The 21,282-nt window shown below is 42.1% G+C and overlaps 1 protein-coding gene across 10 annotated transcripts in view; it reads right to left on the reverse strand.

Moving 5' to 3' along the window:
- PIP5K1C (phosphatidylinositol-4-phosphate 5-kinase type 1 gamma) overlaps positions 1 to 21,282 on the reverse strand; it is a 264,928-nt gene that overhangs the window by 160,984 nt on the left and 82,662 nt on the right. For all 10 annotated transcript variants that reach the window (XM_069767800.1, XM_069767795.1, XM_069767799.1 and 7 more), the window contains 4 exons: positions 14,478 to 14,683; positions 7,035 to 7,118; positions 4,194 to 4,242; positions 186 to 270 (listed from right to left, as the gene is read on the reverse strand). In XM_069767800.1, coding sequence (XP_069623901.1) covers positions 186 to 270; positions 4,194 to 4,242; positions 7,035 to 7,118; positions 14,478 to 14,683 — 424 coding nt within the window. The remainder of the gene's footprint in view (positions 1 to 185; positions 271 to 4,193; positions 4,243 to 7,034; positions 7,119 to 14,477; positions 14,684 to 21,282) is intronic.

The raw sequence follows: 21,282 nt of genomic DNA on the forward strand, positions 1-21,282 counted from the left end.
GTTACGAAAAGACCTGCGCACAACACCCTAGCATGATGGCAGTCACCTGCTGATACAACATAATCAGCTCCGTTCACCTCATGTGGAAGTGAGCAGCAATGCAAATCTGAACCTCACTAAGGATTAAGCAATACAAATGTCCTAATAAGGTCTGTAGTAGTCATCTAGCAACCAAGGCTACTTACAGGAAGTTTTTCGGAACACTGTGTTGGTCATGAACTTAAAAAATCGTTCAGCATAAAAACTGGGTCGGTGAACAGACACCGTGTCCTAAAATAAAAAGAAAAGGTACTTTTAAGCACATCAAATTGGAACTTTACATGAATTATTAATCATTTAGGCATTACTTACACATTTAAGCCTATGCATCTTCAAAATGGCATCTCTTGGCATCATTGCCAGACATTGTAGACAGGGCTACATTGTTGACATGCCGTCTACAACTTGGGACAACTGCAGTCAATCACTGGCATCAATGATGTCAAGGTACACACCACAAAACCTCTGAAACCCGTGATTTGCTGCAGTCGCCACATGCTGTAGACAGGATGTCACCACAACAGTCAATAGTTTCAATTTGTTTCTTTTAAGCATTACCCGGCTGCTCCCCATTTTTCACTGAAACCAGAAGAGCCCGTTAATACTAATTACCACTCTAAGAGTTAATTGAGACAACACTAGGACCAAACTCTGCTAAAAATATGTTATATATAAAAAGTAAGAGACCACTACAAAATTGATTTTTATCTTTATAGGTATATTTTGAGTAAAATATAAATTGTTCTTTTATTCTATAAACTACTGACAACATGTCTCCGAAGTTCCAAGCAATAAATTTTGTATTTGTTTTCTGAAAATGAGAAATGGTCAAAATAACAAAAAAAAAACAAGTTCATAATCATTTAGAAACAAGAATACTAATGTTTTAACTCAGGAAGAGTTCAGAAATCAATATTTGGTGGAATAACCATGATTTTTATTAACAGCTTTCATGCGTCTTGGCATGCTTTCCACCAGTGTTTCACGCCGCTTTTGGGTGACCTTATGCAATTCCTGGTACAAAAATCTAAGCAGTTCTTCTTTGTTTGATGGCTTATGACTAGCGATGAGCGAATACACTCATTACTTGAGATTTCTCGAGCATGCTCGGGGTTCCTCAGAGTATTTTTTAGTGCTCGGAGTTTTAGTTTTTAGCGCCGCAGCTGAATGTTTTACATCTGTTATCCAGCATAAGTACATGTGAGGATTCCCTAGCAAACAGGCAACCCCCACATGTACTTGTGCTGGCTAACAGATGTAAATCATTCAGCTGCGGTGCTAAAAACAAACTCCGAGCACTAAAAAAATAATTGGAGGACCTCTGAGCATGCTCGAGAAATCTCAAGTAACGAGTATATTCGCTCATCACTACTTGTGACTATCCTTCTTCCTCTTGATTACATTCCAGAGGTTTTCAATGGGGTTCAGGTCTGGAGATTGGACTGGCCACGACAGGGATTTGATGTGGTGGTCCTTCATCCACACCTTGTGGCATGGCGCATGGTCTTGCTGGAAAAAACAGTCCTCAGAGTTGGGGAACATTGCCTGAGCAAAAGGAATCAACTGTTTTTCCAGGATAACCTTGTATGCGGGCTTGATTCATACGTCCTTTGCAAACAACAACCTGCTCAATTCCAGCCTTGCTGAAGAATGATGCCGTTGCAAGTAAATGAGCCCCAACTCCCAGCACAAGACATCTCCAGAAAATTGTAATATTTCACGGTTAAGTGTGCTTTCAAGTAACTTCTCAGAATAGTTGTGTGCGTGCATGTAAGTTTAATTCTGTTATTATATGACTGGTATCCTGCATTTCCCCCAGTTTTCACTACTGCAGCATGCATCTGCAATTCACTCTTAGGCTAAGTTCACACTAGGCAATATTGCTGCATTTTTTTTCTGCAGCAAAACCTGCACTCTTGGCAGAAAAGAAGTAGCATCAAAAATGCTGGGCGTCGGGGGGAATGGTTAAGGTCGTAAGTATGGTTTAATTAAGATCTATTAAAAAGAGTCTGTGTCATTCTTTCAAATAAAGGACTTTATTCTAGGTGTGATTTCATACAATGTGACTATGGAGGGCGTCTTATTGACTTACGAGATGCCCCTTTTCTGGGGTGGCTGAGAGCTGATATTTTTAGCCTGGACGGGAGGGGCAGTATCCATGGACCCTCCCTAGGCTAATATCAGCCTGCAGCTGTCTACAAAGTCTTTGCTAGTTATTAATTATAGGGGGACCCTGCGTCATTTTTTTTAGGGTCCCCATTTTAATAGCTAGTAAAAGCTAAGTATAGAGCAGTGAGCTGATATTAATAACCTGGGAAGCTCCATGGGTATTACCCCTTTCATAGGCTATAAACATCTGCCCCTAGCAGTCGGCTTTCTGTCTGCTGGTTACGAAAATTATGCGGGAGCCCACGCCATTTTTTTTTCAGAAAAATAATCTTATTAAATAAATGTCCAGTAAGCCACACACACACACTGTACTAATTGTATGTATCAGCTGTCATGCGCCTCTAACAGCCGCGGGTGGTTCAAAGATCCACCTGTGAATGTTACGAAGTTAAAATGCCTTTCTCAATCACTGACCACAAGCGTCCCGGCCGGAAGCGCGTCACAAGTCCCGCCCGTCGGCGCCCCTATCATGTGATGCCAATGGGTTGTCATGACCGTCTGGGGTCTGCAAAAGAGCCCCATGCCAGTCATTGCCAATCTTCTATGAATGCCAGCCAGTGATGATTAATGGTGGGTGTTGTGAATTATGTTGTCGGGCTCCCTCCTGTGGTCATGAATGGTACTTCGGCTGGTTCTATCCATGGACTTCCTCTGGTGGCTGTGCGTGTTTCTGAGTTTCCTTCCACAGGTGACGAGGTTAATTCGTTAGCTGGCTGCTCTATTTAACTCCACTTAGATCTTTGCTCCATGCCACCTGTCAATGTTCCAGTATTGGTCTTGTTCACTCCTGGATCGTTCTTGTGACCTGTCTTCCCAGCAGAAGCTAAGTTCCTGCTTGTTTTTCTCTGGTTTGATATTTTTCTGTCCAGCTTGCTATTTTGTTTGTTTTCTTGCTTGCTGGAAGCTCTGGGACGCAGAGGGAGCGCCTCCGCACCGTGAGTCGGTGCGGAGGGTCTTTTTGCGCCCTCTGCGTGGTCTTTTTGTAGGTTTTTGTGCTGACCGCAAAGCTACCTTTCCTATCCTCAGTCTGTTCAGTAAGTCGGGCCTCACTTTGCTAAATCTATTTCATCTCTGTGTTTGTATTTTCATCTTTACTCACAGTCATTATATGTGGGGGGCTGCCTTTTCCTTTGGGGAATTTCTCTGAGGCAAGGTAGGCTTTATTTTTCTATCTTCAGGGCTAGCTAGTTCCTTAGGCTGTGCCGAGTTGCATAGGGAGCGTTAGGAGCAATCCACGGCTATTTCTAGTGTGTGTGATAGGATTAGGGATTGCGGTCAGCAGAGTTCCCACGTCCCAGAGCTCGTCCTATATTATCAGTAACTATCAGGTCATTCCGTGTACTCTTAACCACCAGGTCCATTATTGTCCTGACCACCAGGTCATAACAGGTGGGCTTCAGGAAAATTACATCGGAGGCTGAGCAGATTGCTCAGTGCCGCTTGCGGCATTTTACTAAAGCCCCCCATTATAACAATCTGAGCAAGTGCCACCCTTTGCTAGGGCGGCGCCGACACAAAATTTTAAATAAATAGGAAATTACACCTAGACAAAGCGGAGAGGACAGAACAAAGCTAAAGAGCCTACAGACAGTCCTGCCTTATAAAAAAACAAACTTATATTTAAAAAAAAAAAAAAAATACATAAAAATTGTGGAATTGCTCTTTTTGCAATTTCACTGCACTTGGATTTTTTTCCCTGTTTTGCAATATGTTATATGGTAAAATCAATGGTGTCTTTCAAAAAGTACAACTCGTCCCGCAAAAACTCATCCCTCATACGGCTACATGGACAGAAAAATAAAAAATAAAAAAGTTATGGCTCTGGGAAGAAATTGATTAAAAAATAAAAAAGCAAAAACTCAAAGTCGCAAGGTGGTGAAGGGTTTAAACAATACTAAAGAAATGTGTACAAGAAAAACCACGAAGTGATAAAAAGTGGTAGTATAGCCATGTTTTGTAACATTAATCACAGGACGTCCACTCACCCCATCATGAACAAGAGCTTTCCATGTATGTTCTAACTTCTTTATCAGCCTGGGAAACAAAGTTATAAAGGTTAGGTCCGATATATGGGTGCTATTACTTAGAAAATAATATTCCTAAAAGGAAGATATATAAATGTAACCTTATTTGATGCTCTTAATTTGGGGTCTTAAAATAAGGAAAAAAAGACTGACGAAGCAGTCTTATGACTTTAATCTGCAGTCATTAGAGAACATGACTACACACTGTCTTGAACACATGACACAGTAAGCAGCATGTGCCAAGGGCTATGATAATGAGCTGGCATGCAGAAGAGGGTCCAGGTAATGTCAACCCAATATAAATCCATAAGGGTATGTGCAGACGATCTGGAACTAGCAGCGCTTTGGACGCAGCGTAAGTTTGCTGCGTCCAAAGCGTTGCCGTCTATTGAATGTAGGCGAATCCGTACGTGTTCAGTGAACCGATTCACAGCGTACAATACATTGCACAGGTGACATTTATCTTCCGGAGACTCATGTTGAGTTTTGGGCTCCACATTTTAAAAAAGGATATTCAGAAGTTAGAGTCAGTTCAAAAGGCGGCAACTAGATTATTACAAGGGATGGTCATTCCATGTCAAAATCTGATTTTTTTTTACCTGATGTCTTCAGATTTTTTTAATTTTATTTATTTTATTTTTTTAAGTGATACATTAGTGAATTATCAAAAAAAAGTTTTGCATTTTTATCTTCATTAGTAAAATTTTTATAGATTTCTTACATTTTGAAAGTCTGAAATCTGGGCTTGTATGGTGTTACTTTGCTTTAATCATATCTCAGGTTAGAAACAAAAAAGAGATGGGAGAGGCCCTGTTCTGTTTACAACTAAACATGCTTTAATTTGATAAGTCACAAGATTATGTTTGTTGATATTTTGTTTTTGAGGAGTCAAATTCAATTTTCATGCTCAATTTTGAAAAAATAAGGTTATAAAATTCTCAAAAAAGGTATGTGTGTTACATGAGTTCTTGGTTACATTTGTGCAAGGATTCAAGTTGGGCTCTTCTTGAGATCATATTTTTAAGTGTGATTTTCTAAACTGAGTCTCATCTTAATCATATGTTTAACACTAAAGTAAAAGAAGCAACATTACATATTTAAATATAAAAGTTGTATGAAAGTGTTTGCCCACTTCCTGATTTCCTATTATTTAACATGTTTGTCACACTTGTTTCAGATCACCAAACAAATTTAAATAGTACACAAAGATAACAAGTAAGCACAAAATGCAGTTTTTAAATGAAGGTCTTTATTTTTAAGGTTTAAAGAAATCCAAACATACAGGTCCCTGTGTGAGAAAGGCATTGCCCCCTACATAACACTTTTTCAGGGAACTTATCTAGATGTGTGTTTATCACCTTGAAATCCCAAGTGCTTCACAGAAGTTTATAACATTGAGCCATGGGGAAAAAAAAATTTTTTTTTATATATATATTTATTATAAAAATAAAAAATATATAACTCCTCCCACAAAAATATATATTTTTAAGCATATAATATTTCAGTTAACAGATGACAAACCAAAGGGGGACTTGCTATTTTTGTGGACTGAGTTGATGCTTTTGTTAGTAACATTGTACAAAACATTTAGGATCATAGTTATCTTGAACTCTACACTGAGCACTTTCTTTGGGGTTTACATCTAAATCTCCGAGTGACGCGATTCAGATGAAATCCCCGAAGATTCCATTCACTATAATGAGGCAGCAGAGTTACTGTGGACTTCGTCTGGCCTCTGTTCAGCACTGTCCTTTTCAGAGGTGCACAAAACTGTGGTCAACTGTGGTGCCTCCATCTGCCTCATTATAGGGAATCTTTCGCTGGGGGTTCCATCTGAATCACGTACTTCTGAGATTTTTCACGGCAACCCCAGTGTGAGAGCAGAGCGTTGGATAAATGTGCGCAGAGCTTTACTGCAATCTTTGGGAGGCAAAATGGAAAAAAAAAAAAAAAAAAACAGCAGCAGGTGAAAAATTGGTTATATTTATATTTTTATTATGCCATTCCGTGTGCGGTATAAGTGACTAGGCAACTTTATTCTTCGGTTCGGTGCTATTAGAGATACCAGATTTATAGCGGGTTCCTATGTTTGAAATAAAAAGCGTCTTTGATGTGTGACAGCAGCCAAACTAGTTCTTGCATCCCAAATTTACACAGCTATAATTTATAGATATTTCGGCCAAAAGTCAAGTGATGGCTCTATTGGCTGACATTTTTTGATCTCTTTATATTCTGATTTTTTTGGAGGTAGAATTAACAACAAATAGCAACTCGGGATTCTTTTTTATATATATATATTGTTCCGCGTGAGGTAAAATTGATAAGGCAGCTTTATTCTTCGGGTCAGTAGGTTTACAGCGATACCCCATTTTTATGCTTTACGTTTTGCGCTTTTACAGTATAAACACGTTTATAGAAAACTATTTTGCATCGCTTTATTCTGAGAGCTATAACTTTTTTAATTTTTAGATGACAGCTTGCTTTTTTTGCGTGAGAAGATGACGTTTTCAGCGGTACCTTTTTGAACTGTTTTATTGCACTTTTTGTTCGGCTTTATGATAATAAAGCATTGCTTTTTGCTTGTTTTTTTTATTTTTTACGGCGTTCACTGAAAAGGTTAACTAAAGGATCAGTTTTTGTTTTTTTAGAGCAGGTCGTTCCACACGCAGCGATTGCAAATATGTATCCTTTAATTAAGTAAAATAAAATGTATTTATTGGATTAATATTTTGCTTGCCAAATACTATTTTATGCCAAATACCCAAGCATGAACTGAAGATCATTTATAGAAAAACTATTTACCTGTATGACTGCAAAATGTCAATAATCCCAATATAAAGTAAGAGACGTTCCCCTTTGCCATTCACAGCTGGAATTCCTCCCATACTAGAAAAATTAGATAGACATGAAGACTTAATTACTGTACCATTTACTGTATGCATTCAAAGAAAAAGGTAAAACACCCATCAAATTGGAAATCACTGAGCATTTATTTAGGCTACCATCAGTTGAGGAGTAATTGGCATTGAGAACCCTAATCACAAAAGGTTGCAGATTCACAGTTGCGTATGTTCATCCACATGAACTTCTAGTGCAGATTTCTATCTGGCAATGCAACATATAGGGAACCTGTCAGTAAAATCAACCCCTCCTAAGCAGTCTATATGGGCATGTAGGTCATAAGAAGCTGAATAAAGTGATACCTTCATACAGTCATGGCCAAAAGTATTGACACCTCTGCAATTTTGTCAGATAATACTCATTTTCTTCCTGAAAAGGATTGCAAACACAAATTATTTGGTATTATTATCTTCATTTAATTTGTCTTTAATGAAAAAACACAAAAAGATTTGTCCTAAAGCCAAATTTGATATAATTCCACACCAAACATAAAGAAGGGGGTGGAAAAAAGTATTGGCACTGTTCGAAAAATCATGTGATGCTTCTCTAATTTGTGTAATTACCAGCACCTATAATTTACCTGTGGCACAGGTTTTGGCAATAACTAAATCACACTTGCAGCCAGCTGACATGGAATAAAGTTGACTCAACCTCTGTCCTGTGTCCTTGTGTGTACCACATTGAGCATGGAGAAAAGAAAGAAGACCAAAGAACTGTTTGAGGACTTGAGAAACCAAATTGTGAGTAAGCATGAGCAATCTCAAGGCTACAAGTCCATCTCCAAAGACCTGAATGTTCCTGTGTCTACCGTGCGCAGTGTCATCAAGAAGTTTAAAGCCCATGGCACTGTGGCTAACCTCCCTAGATGTGGACGGAAAAGAAAAATTGACAAGAGATTTCAACGCAAGATTGTGCGGATGTTGGATAAAGAACCTCGACTAACATCTAAACAAGTTCAAGCTGCCCTGCAGTCTGAGGGTACAACAGTGTCAACCCGTACTATCCGTCGGCATCTGAATGAAAAGGGACTGTATGGTAGGAGGAGACCCAGGAAGACCCCACTTCTTACCCCGAGACATAAAGCCAGGCTGGAGTTTGCCAAAACTTACCTGAAAAAGCCTAAAACGTTTTGGAAGAATGTTCTCTGGCCAGATGAGACAAAAGTAGAGCTTTTTGGGCAAAGGCATCAACAGAGTTTACAGGAGAAAAAAGAGGCATTCATAGAAAAGAACATGGTTCCTACAGTCAAACATGGCAGAGGTTCCCTGATGTTTTGGGGTTGCCTTGCTGCCTCTGGCACTGGATTGCTTGACCGTGTGCATGGCATTATGAAGTCTGAAGACTACCAACAATTTTGCAGCATAATGTAGGGCCCAGTGTGAGAAAGCTGGGTCTCCCTCAAAGGTCATGGGTCGTCCAGCAGGACAATGACCCAAAACACACTTCAAAAAGCACTAGAAAATGGTTTGAGAGAAAGCACTGGAGAATTCTAAGGTGGCCAGCAATGAGTCCAGACCTAAATCCCATAGAACACCTGTGGAGAGATCTCAAAATGGCAGTTTGGAGAAGGCACCCTTCAAATATCAGGGACCTGGAGCAGTTTGCCAAAGAAGAATGGTCTAAAATTCCAGCAGAGCATTGTAAGAAACACATTGAAGGTTACCGGAAGCGGCTGGTCGCAGTTATTTTGGCTAAAGGTTGTGCAACCAAGTATTGAGATGAGGGTGCCAATACTTTGGTCTAGCCCATTTTTGGAGTTTTGTGTGAAATGATCAATGTTTTGCTTTCTGCTTCATTCTCTTTTGTGTTTTTTCATTTAAGACAAATTAAATGAAGATAATCATAACAAAGAATTTGTGATTGCAATCATTTTCAGGAAGAAACTGAGTATTATCTGACAGAATTGCAGGGGTGTCAATACTTTTGGCCATGACTATCTGTGACTAGATGGTGGCCCGATTCTAACGCATCGGGTATTCTAGAATATGCATGTCCACGTAGTATATTGCACAGCCCACGTAGTATATTGCCCAGCCACGTAGTATATTGCCCAGCCACGTAGTATATTGCCCAGCCACGTAGTATATTGCACAGCGCCACGTAGTATACTGCCTAGTCACGTAGTATATTGGACAGTCACGTAGTATATTGCCCAGCTACGTAGTATATTGCCCAGCCATGTATGTAACAGGTTAAAAAAGAAAAAAGAAACATATACTCACCTTCTGAGGGGCCCATTGAAGTCCTGGCGCCTGTGTGTGGTGCACGTGGCAGCTTCCAGGCCCAGGGTTGGTATGAGCGCAGGACCTGCGATTACGTCGCGGTCACATGACCATGACGTCATGGCAGGTCCTTCTCGCATAGCATCCTTAGCACCGGAACCTGCCGCTTGCACTGCCGAGGACAGGGCGCAACATCGGAGGGTGAGAATAACGTTTATTATTATTTGTAACATTAGATATTTTTACTATTGATGCTGCATATGCAGCATCAATAGTAAAAAGTTGGTCACACAGGGTTAATAGCTGCATAACCGGAGTGCATTACAGCTGCTTACCCATATCCAAACGGATGGTTCCCCCAGCTTACCCAGCAGCCCCCTGACGTGCGTTTCGCGGTTTAGCTTTCTCAAATTATGGGTAAGCACCTGGGATTTACTATCTGAGTAGGAGTATCTATGGGGTATTGTACCTATATACCTATGTATGTTCCCTGGCTCTATTTGTAGCATGGGACTGTTCTGATAGTGCTTTTTATATTTATTTCACTTCCCACGTGTTTTTGCTCTGGATGCATCTCGTTTCCCCTGCATAACCCATTATACCTACAGAGAGTAAATATGAAGGAGACATGTAAGTGCCATATGAGTATTTTATGGTGTAATTTGGTTGTGATATAATAAAATACTTTTTCTAATTATTATTATGATTCTTTGGATGCTTATACTCCGTCTTTTTGGTCTTCATATTTTTTGGAGTTGTCCTGTTGGTCCAGTATGTCTGGACACTAATGTCGGGGGAGTGACACTGATCCACTCTCGGCCACATTTCCACTATATGCTTGATGATTTTTGTTTTGAAACAAGCTTGGTATGTAGTAAGAATCCCTAATTTTGCACTTATGCTTTTTACTTCCTATCAGCAAAGGTTGGCACTCTAGAGGGGAGCATTTTGACGCCCACGCTCAAAGATGACTGCCCCCAGGATTCCCTAGATGCACCTGAGTTGCCTGTCACTAGAAAGTAGTCTAGGTGAAGGACAATCCGGATGTTCTACTCTATCAGGTGTGCCATCGCTTCTGCCACCAGCTTGGTAAACATTCAAGGAGCCACCGCCAAGTAGAAAAGGGCGAGGTCTGTACTGAAAGTATCTGATTCCCCCCCCCCCTTCCTATGGAGACCTCTATCCTGAGGAATTTCTGATGGTCTTCGTGTATGGAAATGTGATAATAAACATCCATCAAGTCCAGAACTGTCATAAAGCAATCTGGAAGCAGGATTTTGACAGTTGTTTTTATTTACTCCATTTTGAAAGTTTAAGTCTTTAGTGATTTGTTCAGCTTTTTCAAGTTGATTATTGTCCTGAAGGCTCTGTCTGGTTTCTTCCCCAGAAACAACAGAGAGTAGAATCCTTCTGTTTTCGGCATCTCCTGGAAGAAAGCTTTGTCTATTAGGGTTAACACTTCATGTTCCAAGGCCAGGTGTTCCTCTGTAGAGGAGTTACAACAAAGTTTGGGACTGGGACTGAGAGGACTTCTATTTTTAGTTCCGACTTTATTAGGCTCAATATCCAGGAACTCGTGGAAATCTTTTCCTAGGTAGGGAGAAAGAATCCCCCCACCCACCTGGGAGAGACCATCACTGGGAGGGCTTCCTATTCTGAGAGGAACCCCCAAAGCGTAAACCTCTGCTTTTTTTTTTTTTTTTCCAACCTCTTCTCAATTATTTTGCTATCTAAGGGGCCTTATATGGAAAAGTGGTCTACTCCGAAAATACTTTTTATATATGGGAATAGGAAGGTTGGGAATTCCCTTATTTGTATCCCCTGCTTTCTCAAGAATGTCATCCAATGTTGACCAGAACAGAAATTCACCTGCACAGGGGATGGAACATAATTTTGATTTTGTTTGGACGTCCTCAGGCCAGAGGGCTCAAAATGCTGCATTGGAGAAGGCTGTGGATCTGGTTACCAGTCTAACGGAATCAGCCGATGAATAAGCCAGGAAAGCCGCAGGCCCCCCGTATTAAGGGAATGGAATCTAGCATTTTATCCCTAGATACCCTATCCCAGAGCTGCTTCTAGAACTGGTCTAACCAAATCATTAAAGACAAAGCTGTGCAGGTCGCTGCTGTAGCGCAGGTCTTAGACTGCCCCCCTGACGCTTCCCAGGATCCCTGAGGGTATGCACATATCCACTGCATTTATAGCGCTACCGGCTACTGAACACAGGTGAATCCGCATGTGTTCATTGATCCGTGCAGATTCACCGCATCCGATACATTGTACGGGTGAAATCTATCTTGCGGAGGCTTGCGTCCCTGCAAGATAAATAGATATGCTGTGGTCTGGAAAGACGCGCCGCATGCCCGTCTTCACAGGTAAGCCGCGGGCATCTGTGGACATGTGATTTCAAGAAATCCTATCCACTATGCTGTAACATCTGGATGCTGCAAGCACGCAGCATCCAACCCGCAGCTTTTACTGACCGTGTGCGCTGTGTGCACACGTTGCTGATTTTTCGCATTTTGTGTGTTTTTTCGCAATAAAAACGCTATAAAACCGCAAAAAACAGCATACAATATGCATCCCATCATTTTGAATGAATTCCGTATGTTTTGTGCACATGATGCGCTTTTTTTCCGCGAAAAAAAACGCATCACGGTAAAAAACACAGCATGTTCATTAATTTTGCGGGGTTTTTTTGCGGATTTCCCACTATAAAATGCATTGGGAAATGTCCTGGAAAAAACGCATCAAAAACGCGCAAAAAACGCATGCAGATTTCTTGCAGAAAATTTCAGGTTTTTCTCAGGAATTTTCTGCAAGAAATCCTGAACGTGTGCACATAGCCTAAGGAAGGAATCTGCTCTTATCTAGTAGATCCTTCAACATCCCCATGTCCTCAAAAGGGAAGAGCAAATTTTCTTGGAAGCTTTAGCGATGGACACGTCTAACTTCTGGGATTTGTCCAAGGACATGGATGCTGGATCATCAAAAGCATATTTTCTTTTGAGGGACGGCAGAGGAGTTCTTTCTTTCAGGTCTATTCTATTCTCTCTTAATCAGAGAGTGTATGTGCTCATTGAGTGTATGTGCTCATCTATGCTTTTTCTGCCCGAGTCCACCAAACATTACATCCTGTACCTATTTTTCAGGCATGGAGTCTCACTCCCATTGTGGACCTTACAGCCGTAACCAGACTGTTTCTTCGACTGCAAAACAATGGCGCCCTCCCATGTCTTCCTCTGATGATGAAGAAGAGTCTGATGAAAAAGTGTTCAGGGGATTAACAGACTATTGGTCCCTGACTCCGGGCACCTCGTGCTGGATATTGGTCTCTTGATACTACCCCCACGGGAGAGGGATTTAAAGATGCTTTCAACCTTCTTCCTGATTATGGATCTCAACTAAGAGGCAAAATTTGGGGTCTCCTCACATAGCACCTGCTCTATGCATGAAGGCAAGGTGACAGGCAAATCTTCCTTGCAGATTAGGCAACTCCTGTGCTTGGTTTTAGCAAAGCATTTTCCTTCCTAAATAAACAAGAAAAAGGGGGACCCCAATTACATAGTGAACTTTCACGAAGATCAGTTACCAATCAGACGTAGCCGCAGGTACTGGTTTAGAAGGAGGGATCAAATCCACTGATGGTTTCCTCTGGAGGTTGGAGAGTTGTCCACCACACAGGAGCTCCTGCTCTGCTGTGTAGATATGCTACTTGAACGTCCACTCCGCCAAGACGAAGCTTTGTGCTGTTGCACCTCCTGGCTCCTTGGTTGTTGCTGCTGCTGCTGCTGTGGTGGTTTACCCTCCAGAACCTCCATTCCGACAGCAGACCGACTAAGCTGCTGGAAGCGTCTTACCACGCTCCACTGCCTTTTAAATGCAAGCAGCTTCGGCGCGCCTCCTGTGTCCCTTCCGGTTTCATAGTCGCAAGTTACTTCTGGTCATGTGACCTACCGGCCACGTCATCAGGGAGAAACTCCGGCGCGTCCCCGCGCAGAGCTGGACGCCCAGAAGCCAGCACCGGAGCATGGTGCAGCGGCTGCGCACCCCACATGCACCCCTAAAGGCCCACCAGTCCCAGCGGCTATTACCGTGTGCAGCGCTGATTTCACATACAACTAATCAGTGAGCTTACTGTTACCATGTGCAGTGCTGATGTCATATACAACTAATCAGTGAGCTTACTGTTGCCGTGTGCAGCGCTGATGTCATATACAACTAACCAGTGAGCTTATTGTTACCATGTGCAGTGCTGATGTCATATACAACTAATCAGTGAGCTTACTGTTACCATGTGCAGCGCTGATGTCACATACTGTCAGTGAGCTTACTGTTACCGTGTGCAGCGCTGATGTCATATACAACTAATCAGTGAGCTTACTGTTACCATGTGCAGCGCTGATGTCACATACTGTCAGTGAGCTTACTGTTACCGTGTGCAGCGCTGATGTCATATACAACTAATCAGTGAGCTTACTGTTACCATGTGCAGTGCTGATGTCATATACAACTAATCAGTGAGCTTACTGTTACCATGTGCAGCGCTGATGTCACATACTGTCAGTGAGCTTACTGTTACCGTGTGCAGCGCTGATGTCATATACAACTAATCAGTGAGCTTATTGTTACCATGTGCAGTGCTGATGTCATATACAACTAATCAGTGAGCTTATTACCATGTGCAGCGCTGATGTCACATACAACTAATCAGTGAGTTTATCGTTACCATGTGCAATGTTGATGTCACATAGATAGATCTGCTGCCACTCTCCTTGCAATAAGCCACTGCTCCACTCCAGAGCCACCATTTCTTGGTTTTGCTTAAAGTGGTCATTCCCTCTCCAGTGACCGCAGCCAGTAATTGCATCCAGTTACCAAGGTGGATGCAGGTCCTATTGGTAGGATCTGCATATAATATATATCTACGACATAATTGGTTGCTATGATATAAATGAAAACGAAAGGACTCCCACATTAAGTGTAACTTACCACCTTTTCCCTGATTAAATCTGTAGAAAAACTGGGGTACTCGACATAGGTTTAAAAGATATTTTTGTATACACATATAATTTGTAAATACAAAAAAAAAAAAAAAAAAAAGAGTAGCAGCATTCCTCACGTGTCATCAGTATCTATAGACTCCCCGTGGGCTGCTCCTCCCTGAATGGATTCCATTGCTGTGGAGTACAGTGCCTTTTGTGCCACGGGCCGCTTCTCATCAGCTTGACTTTGAGCCCCATCTGTCTGCTTCTCTCTTTCCTGTTGCTCTATGTTGTGCACTCCTAAAAGAAGGCTGTAATCCATTATCTTGAAGCTTTCTAAAACCTGGGAAAGGATAAAGGTAATAGGATGCTGCTTATGCTGTGACATCTGCAGGTAGATAACATTATAAGGACAGTACAAGATACATGTGCATGTGCACATACACACTGCACCATTCTGAAACAAGCACAGGATTCCATACACTGTATTCACCACTGACCCTGCATCATCCTGGAACACACAGTCTTGTAGAATCCTGCAGGGATTGATCTACTGCTCATCTGTTCCATTTTCCACTGAGCGCTGAGACATTTGTAAGGGGGCAAAGCAGTTTTTGTCCTACTGTATAAAATACAATGGGAGGTGCTAGCTACAACCTGTCTGTCCTATTACAAGGATTCCGATAGGCACAACTAGGATAGGGGATTCAGGTTTCTTTACTTGTGTGGGCACAATGGAATGAATGTCACTTATAAAAGAGAGGTTGAAAACGCCAAATCGAGCACTAATGCTAATTCAGCACCCTATTGAGTACCATGGCCACGTCATTCAAGTGAGGGTCTCCACAAATGTCCTGCAATGCTTCCATGACATTGAGCAATGTGCTGTAGACAGAAAGATATACAGATACAAAAGGATACCTACAAATATTTCACACTTTGCGCTTGCTAAAACAGCACTATTTTTTCTTTTGGAGTCGAAAAATGTACATTACCGTATATATTCGAGTATAAACCGACTCGAGTATAAGCCGAGATGCCTAATTTTGGGACAAAAAACTGGGAAAACGTAATCACTCGAGTATAAGCCTAGGGTAGGAAATGCAGCAGCTACTGGTAAATGTCAAAAATAAAAATAGATACCAATAAAAGTAAAATTAATTGAGACATCAGTAGGTTAAGTGTTTTTGAATATCCATATTGAATCAGGAGCCCCATATAATGCTCCATACAGTTCATGATGGCCCCAGAAGATGCTTCATACAAAATACGCCCTATAAAATGCTGCATAAAGTTGATGATGGGCCCCATAAGATGCTCCATATTGAAATATCCCCATATAATGCTACACAAAAGGTTAATAATGACCCCAAAAGATGCTCCATAGAAACATTTGCCCTATACAATGCAGCATAAAGGTTGATTATGGTCCCATAAGATGCTCCATAGAAACATTTGCCCCATACAATGCTGCATAAAGGTTGATTATGGTCCCATAAGATGCTCCATAGAAACATTTGCCCCATACAATGCTGCATAAAGGTTGATTATGGCCCCATAAGATGCATAGAGTAATATGCCCCATATGCTGTTGCTGCGATTAAATAATAAAAAAAAAAAAAATGGCATACTCACCTCTCGTCGCTCAGGCTCCTGTACTTGCGATATTCACCTGTCCCCGTTCCACCCCGGGTGCCGCGGTGTCTTCCGAGTCCTCTGGCACTAACCACATCATCGCACCCTCTGACCTGAACGTCACAGCCAGAGGACGTGGAAGACGGCGCGGCGCCCAGCTGTGGAACGTGGACAGGTGAATATATTTTATTCTGAGGTTTAATCGCCTGGGTCTTAGTGGATTACAGCGGTGGACACAATAATACAATCACACACTGCAATCCTATATACAATTTGGTGTATGAATCTGTATTTTAATTATACACTATATTTTAATTTATGATTTACAATAAAGTTTAATTTAATCCACACTCCGCATCCTTCCCTTTTAACATAAGCTGGCTTAATAGCCACTCTGACCCATCTTGCTAAGGTCCTCTTGGACACCTTAAGACCCTTTCTAGACCCCAGGAAGGGCCCTCTGTCTACTCCATGGTTCTGTAACTTCTAAATACTGAATTGAACATCTCCTAACATCCAGGGCATGTATTTTTTCTTCCTTATGGTTCCTGGGGTTAGAATAGATTGATGGTAATGTAATCTCCTGTGACCTATGGAATTTTGTAACAACTTTAGGGAGATATCTGGGGTCTAACCTCAAAACTACCCTATCTTCCAGAACCCGAGTGTATGGGGGATCTGCTGACAAAGCCTGGATGTCGCTCATTCTGTGAGCCGATATTAGGGCTACTAGCAGGGAAGTCATTAGCGAGATTATCCTGTCTGAGGCAGAATGCAAAGGCTCAAAGGGGCTTTCTGTCAATGATGTTAAGACTAGATTCAAGTCCCAGAGAGGGGCTCTACAGGAAGGGATTGATCTAGCTCTGCCACAGTCTTTGATAAACCTAGCGATCCACTTATTACCTGCTAGGTTATAAAACTGTAGTGTGCCCCTAGGGCTGAGAGCTGAACCTTAAGGATGCTGACTTAAAAGACCGAGCTCTAGCTCCAGGATAGATGTTAAAATGGATTATTTAATGCCCCCTGGGAGGATAAAAATTTCCTCCAGGTCCTCTCCCATAGATCTTTGTGGTTACCAGCTTTCTACTACTAAGTAGGATAGAAACTCAACTAGCCGAAAACCCTTTTTTTTTTTTTTTCAAAAATCGGCCTCTCAAGTTCCAGGCTGTTAAATGAAGCCCAGACACATGAGCATGAAGAAAAGACCTCTGGGAAAGAAGGAACCATGGGTTCTCCCAGAGGACTAGGATCGAGATCGACATTGCTCTCAGCCAAAAGAACTTTGGACAAAAAGGGAGCTATAAGGATAACCCTTGCTTTGTCTTCCCAGATCTTTTTTAGGACTGAAGGAATGAGATACACCAGGGGGAAAGGCATAGAGTAGCCCAAGGGTCCACTTCATCCTGAAAGTGTCCACCATGTGAGGGTTCTCTCCTGGGTCTAGAAAGCAAAATTTATGGATCTTCCTGTTCTTCTTGAAAGCAAAAAGATCTACTTGAGGGAGACCGCACATCCACAATCTGATCGAATACGGTCTACTTTAGAGACCACTCTCCCTGGCTTGGGAAGTCTGCCTTGTGATTTTCCTTTCCTCTGATATGCAGGGCCGATAATGAGAGGATGTGCTGTTCTATTATATATATATATATATATATATATATATATATATATATATATATATATATATATATATATATATATATATATATATATATATATATATATATATATATATATATATATATATCAAATTAAGTGGACGAGAGTGAGTACCCCCTTGGTAGTTTATATAGGCTACTGTAACTCGGTTGTCAGAGAGTACCCTCACTACGTGACCCCGCAGAAAATGTAGCAGCTCGTTTAATGACAGCTCCACTGCCAGGATCTCCCAGCTGTTGGAGGAGGCTCACTTTTCCTTTGACCAAGATTTTTCTACCCAATAGTCATCTAGGTGGGCTCCCCATCCCAAGACTGGCATCCGAAGTAACCACCCTGGACACATTGTTTACCCAGGGTACTCCCCTTGGTGCTAAATTTATTCCTAGCCACCACAGAAAAGAGTGGACCACTGTTTCAGGAAGAGTCAACCTGCCTTCCAATCGCCCTTGCAAGATCACTTCGTTTTCCAGGACACACCACTGTAAATCCAGTGTATGGAACTGGGCCCATTTGACCTCTTGAATACAGGAAGTCAGAGAACCCAGCAGTGACATTATTTTCCTGAGGGACATTTCTGGATTTGCCACTGTAGATGAGATGAGGCTTATGATTTTTCCTTCCTTCTTCTCCGGGAGGGGCATTCTTTTTTTTCAGAATCTATTACTAGGCCTAGGAAGACCTGTGATGTTAATGGTGGTAGCCTGTTTTTTTTTAGCTTTAAAAGCCACCTTAACTTTTCCAAGGTGCTGCTGACCACCCTGACTTGTCCTGGACACTGAAGGAATGAGTCTCGCATAATTAGGAAGTCGTCCAGATAAGGCACTACCAGTATGTCCTTTTACCAGGGATGAGCTGTTACCTCTGATACTATCTTTGTAAAGATCTCAGGAGCAATTGCTAGTCCAAAGGGGGAGAGCCTTGTATTGGAAGTGCCTAACCTCTGTTTGTATCTGAACTGCTACTCTGAGGAGTCTCGGATATTGCATGTGAATTGGTACGTGATAGTATGCATCTTTGAGGTCCAGGACTGCCATATAACAGCCCGGGAAGAGATCCTTCATGGTGGTTCTTACTGACTTCATCGTGACCAAAAGAATGATCAGGAATTTGCTTAAAGACTTCAGATTTATTATAGTTCTTAAGGATGCATCCGTTTTTTTTTAAATCTGGAATAAGGGGGAGAAGAACCCCTTTTTTATTTCTCCTTGAACTTCTTCCACAATGCGTGACTCTCCCCGAGCGTTAGGGTCTTTGTTTTCTAGCACTAGATGTTTGTGCGAGGATAGCGGAGGAGGGGTCTCGATATACAGCTCTGGCAAAAATTAAGAGACCACTGCAAAACGTTCAGTTTGTCTGATTTTTCTCTTTATAGGTATATTTTTGAGTAAAATGTAAATTGTTCTTTTATTCTATAAACTACTGACAACAGGACTCAGAATTTCCAAGCAATAAAATTTTGTATTTTTTCTGACAAAGAAAAATGGCCAAAATTAAAAAAAAAACAAAAACAGTAAAACGGTGCTTTCAGCCCTCAAATAATGCAAAGAAAAGAAGTTCATAATCATTTAGAAACAACAATACTAATGTTTTAATTCAGTAAGAGTTTAGAAATCAATATTTTGTGGAATAAATGATTTTTAAATCACAGCTTTCACACGTCTTGCAATGCTTTCCACCAGTCTTTCCCACTTCTTCTGGCGCAAAAATTTAAGCAGTTCTTCTTTGTTTGATGGCTTGTGACTATCCATCATCCTCTTGATTACATTCCAGAGGTTTTCAATGGGGTTCAGGTCTGGAGATTGGGCTGCCCATGACAGGGTTTTGATGTGTGGCCTCTCAATTTTCAGCAGAGCTGTATATTTCCCATGGAAAGGTATGAAGTCTTAGTTTTAGGCCTGACCCTCTGATGTTGGGGATCCCGGCACTGGAAATCTTTTCCCAGGCTGGGAAGAAGAAAAAGAACCTTCCTCCCACCTGGGGAGTCGAGTCACTGAGATTTTTGGAATCTTTTGAGGGTCCCCCGAAGAAGAAACCACTGCCCCACCTCTAGATCAGCCTTCCAACTTATCCGGATCTCTGGATGGCTTCTCACGGATGTACTGTCCCTTCCAAAAGGACCGCTGAAATGATGGCTAGTGTGCTCTCTCCAGTATTTCATCCAGGGTGGGCCCGAAAAGGGATTTTCCCTCACAGTGGAGGGAACATTGTTTGACCTTCTCCTGCAAGTCTACCAGCCCAAACTTTAGCCAGACCGCCCTATGACCCGCATTAGACAGTACGGCTGATTGAGCTGCCAACCTAGCAGAGTCTCCTGAGGTGTCCGCCAGGAATGCTGCTGCCCGTTTAAAGGTTGGGATTGAGGCCAGGATGGTATTCCTTGGGACCTTCTGTTCCAGTTGATCCTCTTGGTTAACCCGACCCTTAGAGATATGGCTGCCCAGGTTGCCGCAATTGCTGTACTTAGGGCACCTGCGGAGGCCTCCCATGTTGCTCTAAGGAAGCTATCAGTCTTCCTGTCCAACGGGTCCTTTAGTGAACCTAGTTCTTCAAAAGGTAGGGAGAGCCTCCTGGAGATCTTATATATCTCTACATCCAGCTTAGGGGCCTTATCCCAAGAAGTAGTAGTCTCCTGTTCAAAAGGGTATTTCCTTTTAAAAGGAAGCTGAAAACTATCAACTTCTCTCTGGTTTTTCCCACTCCCTCTTAATGAGGTCCTGCACCTGCTCATTCATTGGAAAATTCCTGCGTTTCGTTTGCTTGAGACCCAAAACATCATGTCCTTAACTGACCTCTTGGATTTTTAGTCTACAAGACCCATTGTGGACCTTATGGACTTCACCAACTTATCCATCTCATCAAAGGGAAAACAAAGTCGACCCTCTGCGTCACTGTCAGATGAGGTGAAACTTAGGCCAGATTCACACAGACCCTTTTCCTTTGACCCTGCAGAATTATCCGATGACGGAGGGTATACCCTAGATCTATTTTCCCTTTAGAGCCCCTATCTTCTGAGTGGGACAGTGATTTTATGGACCTCTGTACTTCCGTTCTGATCAAAGATTTTAGACTGGAAGCAAAATTAGGGGATTCCTCTGAAATAGTCTGCTCTATACACGAATGACAGTTTCTTTGACCATACTCTAGACAGCCCCTACCCACAGAGGGGGCACTACCTGTAGTTCGTTTTCCCTGTACACCTCCTATCTCCCACCGTGAAAGATAGAAGCAAAGAGACACATGGAAAAAAAAACTATAAGAGCGAAAAAAGGGGCATTTGCATGCTGAACTTTCTCATAGATCACTCACCACTCGGAAACTTTTAAGGGTACCAGATCAGGAGGTTGGACCACATCCGAAAGGTCTCCCCTGGAGACTGCAGACTCCCTGATCCTACTGGAGCTGCGATGGCTGCTGGTTTCTGCAGTACCTCACATACTGCCAGAACAACCCACTCTGCTGCTGCCACGACGACCTGCACATGACTGCTGGGGTGCCTGCTTTCTATAGGGTTGAGACGGCCGTCTTCTGTCTTTTTTTTCTATTGCTACTGTTGCAGCAGCGGTGAAGAATGCTCCTGCAGTTGCTGTGCCTCCATATTGCATCCGCCTTCTGCCCGCCAGTGGTCCCTTTACATGCCATTCCACGTAT

Source organism: Ranitomeya imitator, chromosome 1 (genome assembly GCF_032444005.1).
Source record: "Ranitomeya imitator isolate aRanImi1 chromosome 1, aRanImi1.pri, whole genome shotgun sequence".
In the NCBI taxonomy this organism is placed as follows: Eukaryota; Metazoa; Chordata; class Amphibia; order Anura; family Dendrobatidae; genus Ranitomeya; species Ranitomeya imitator.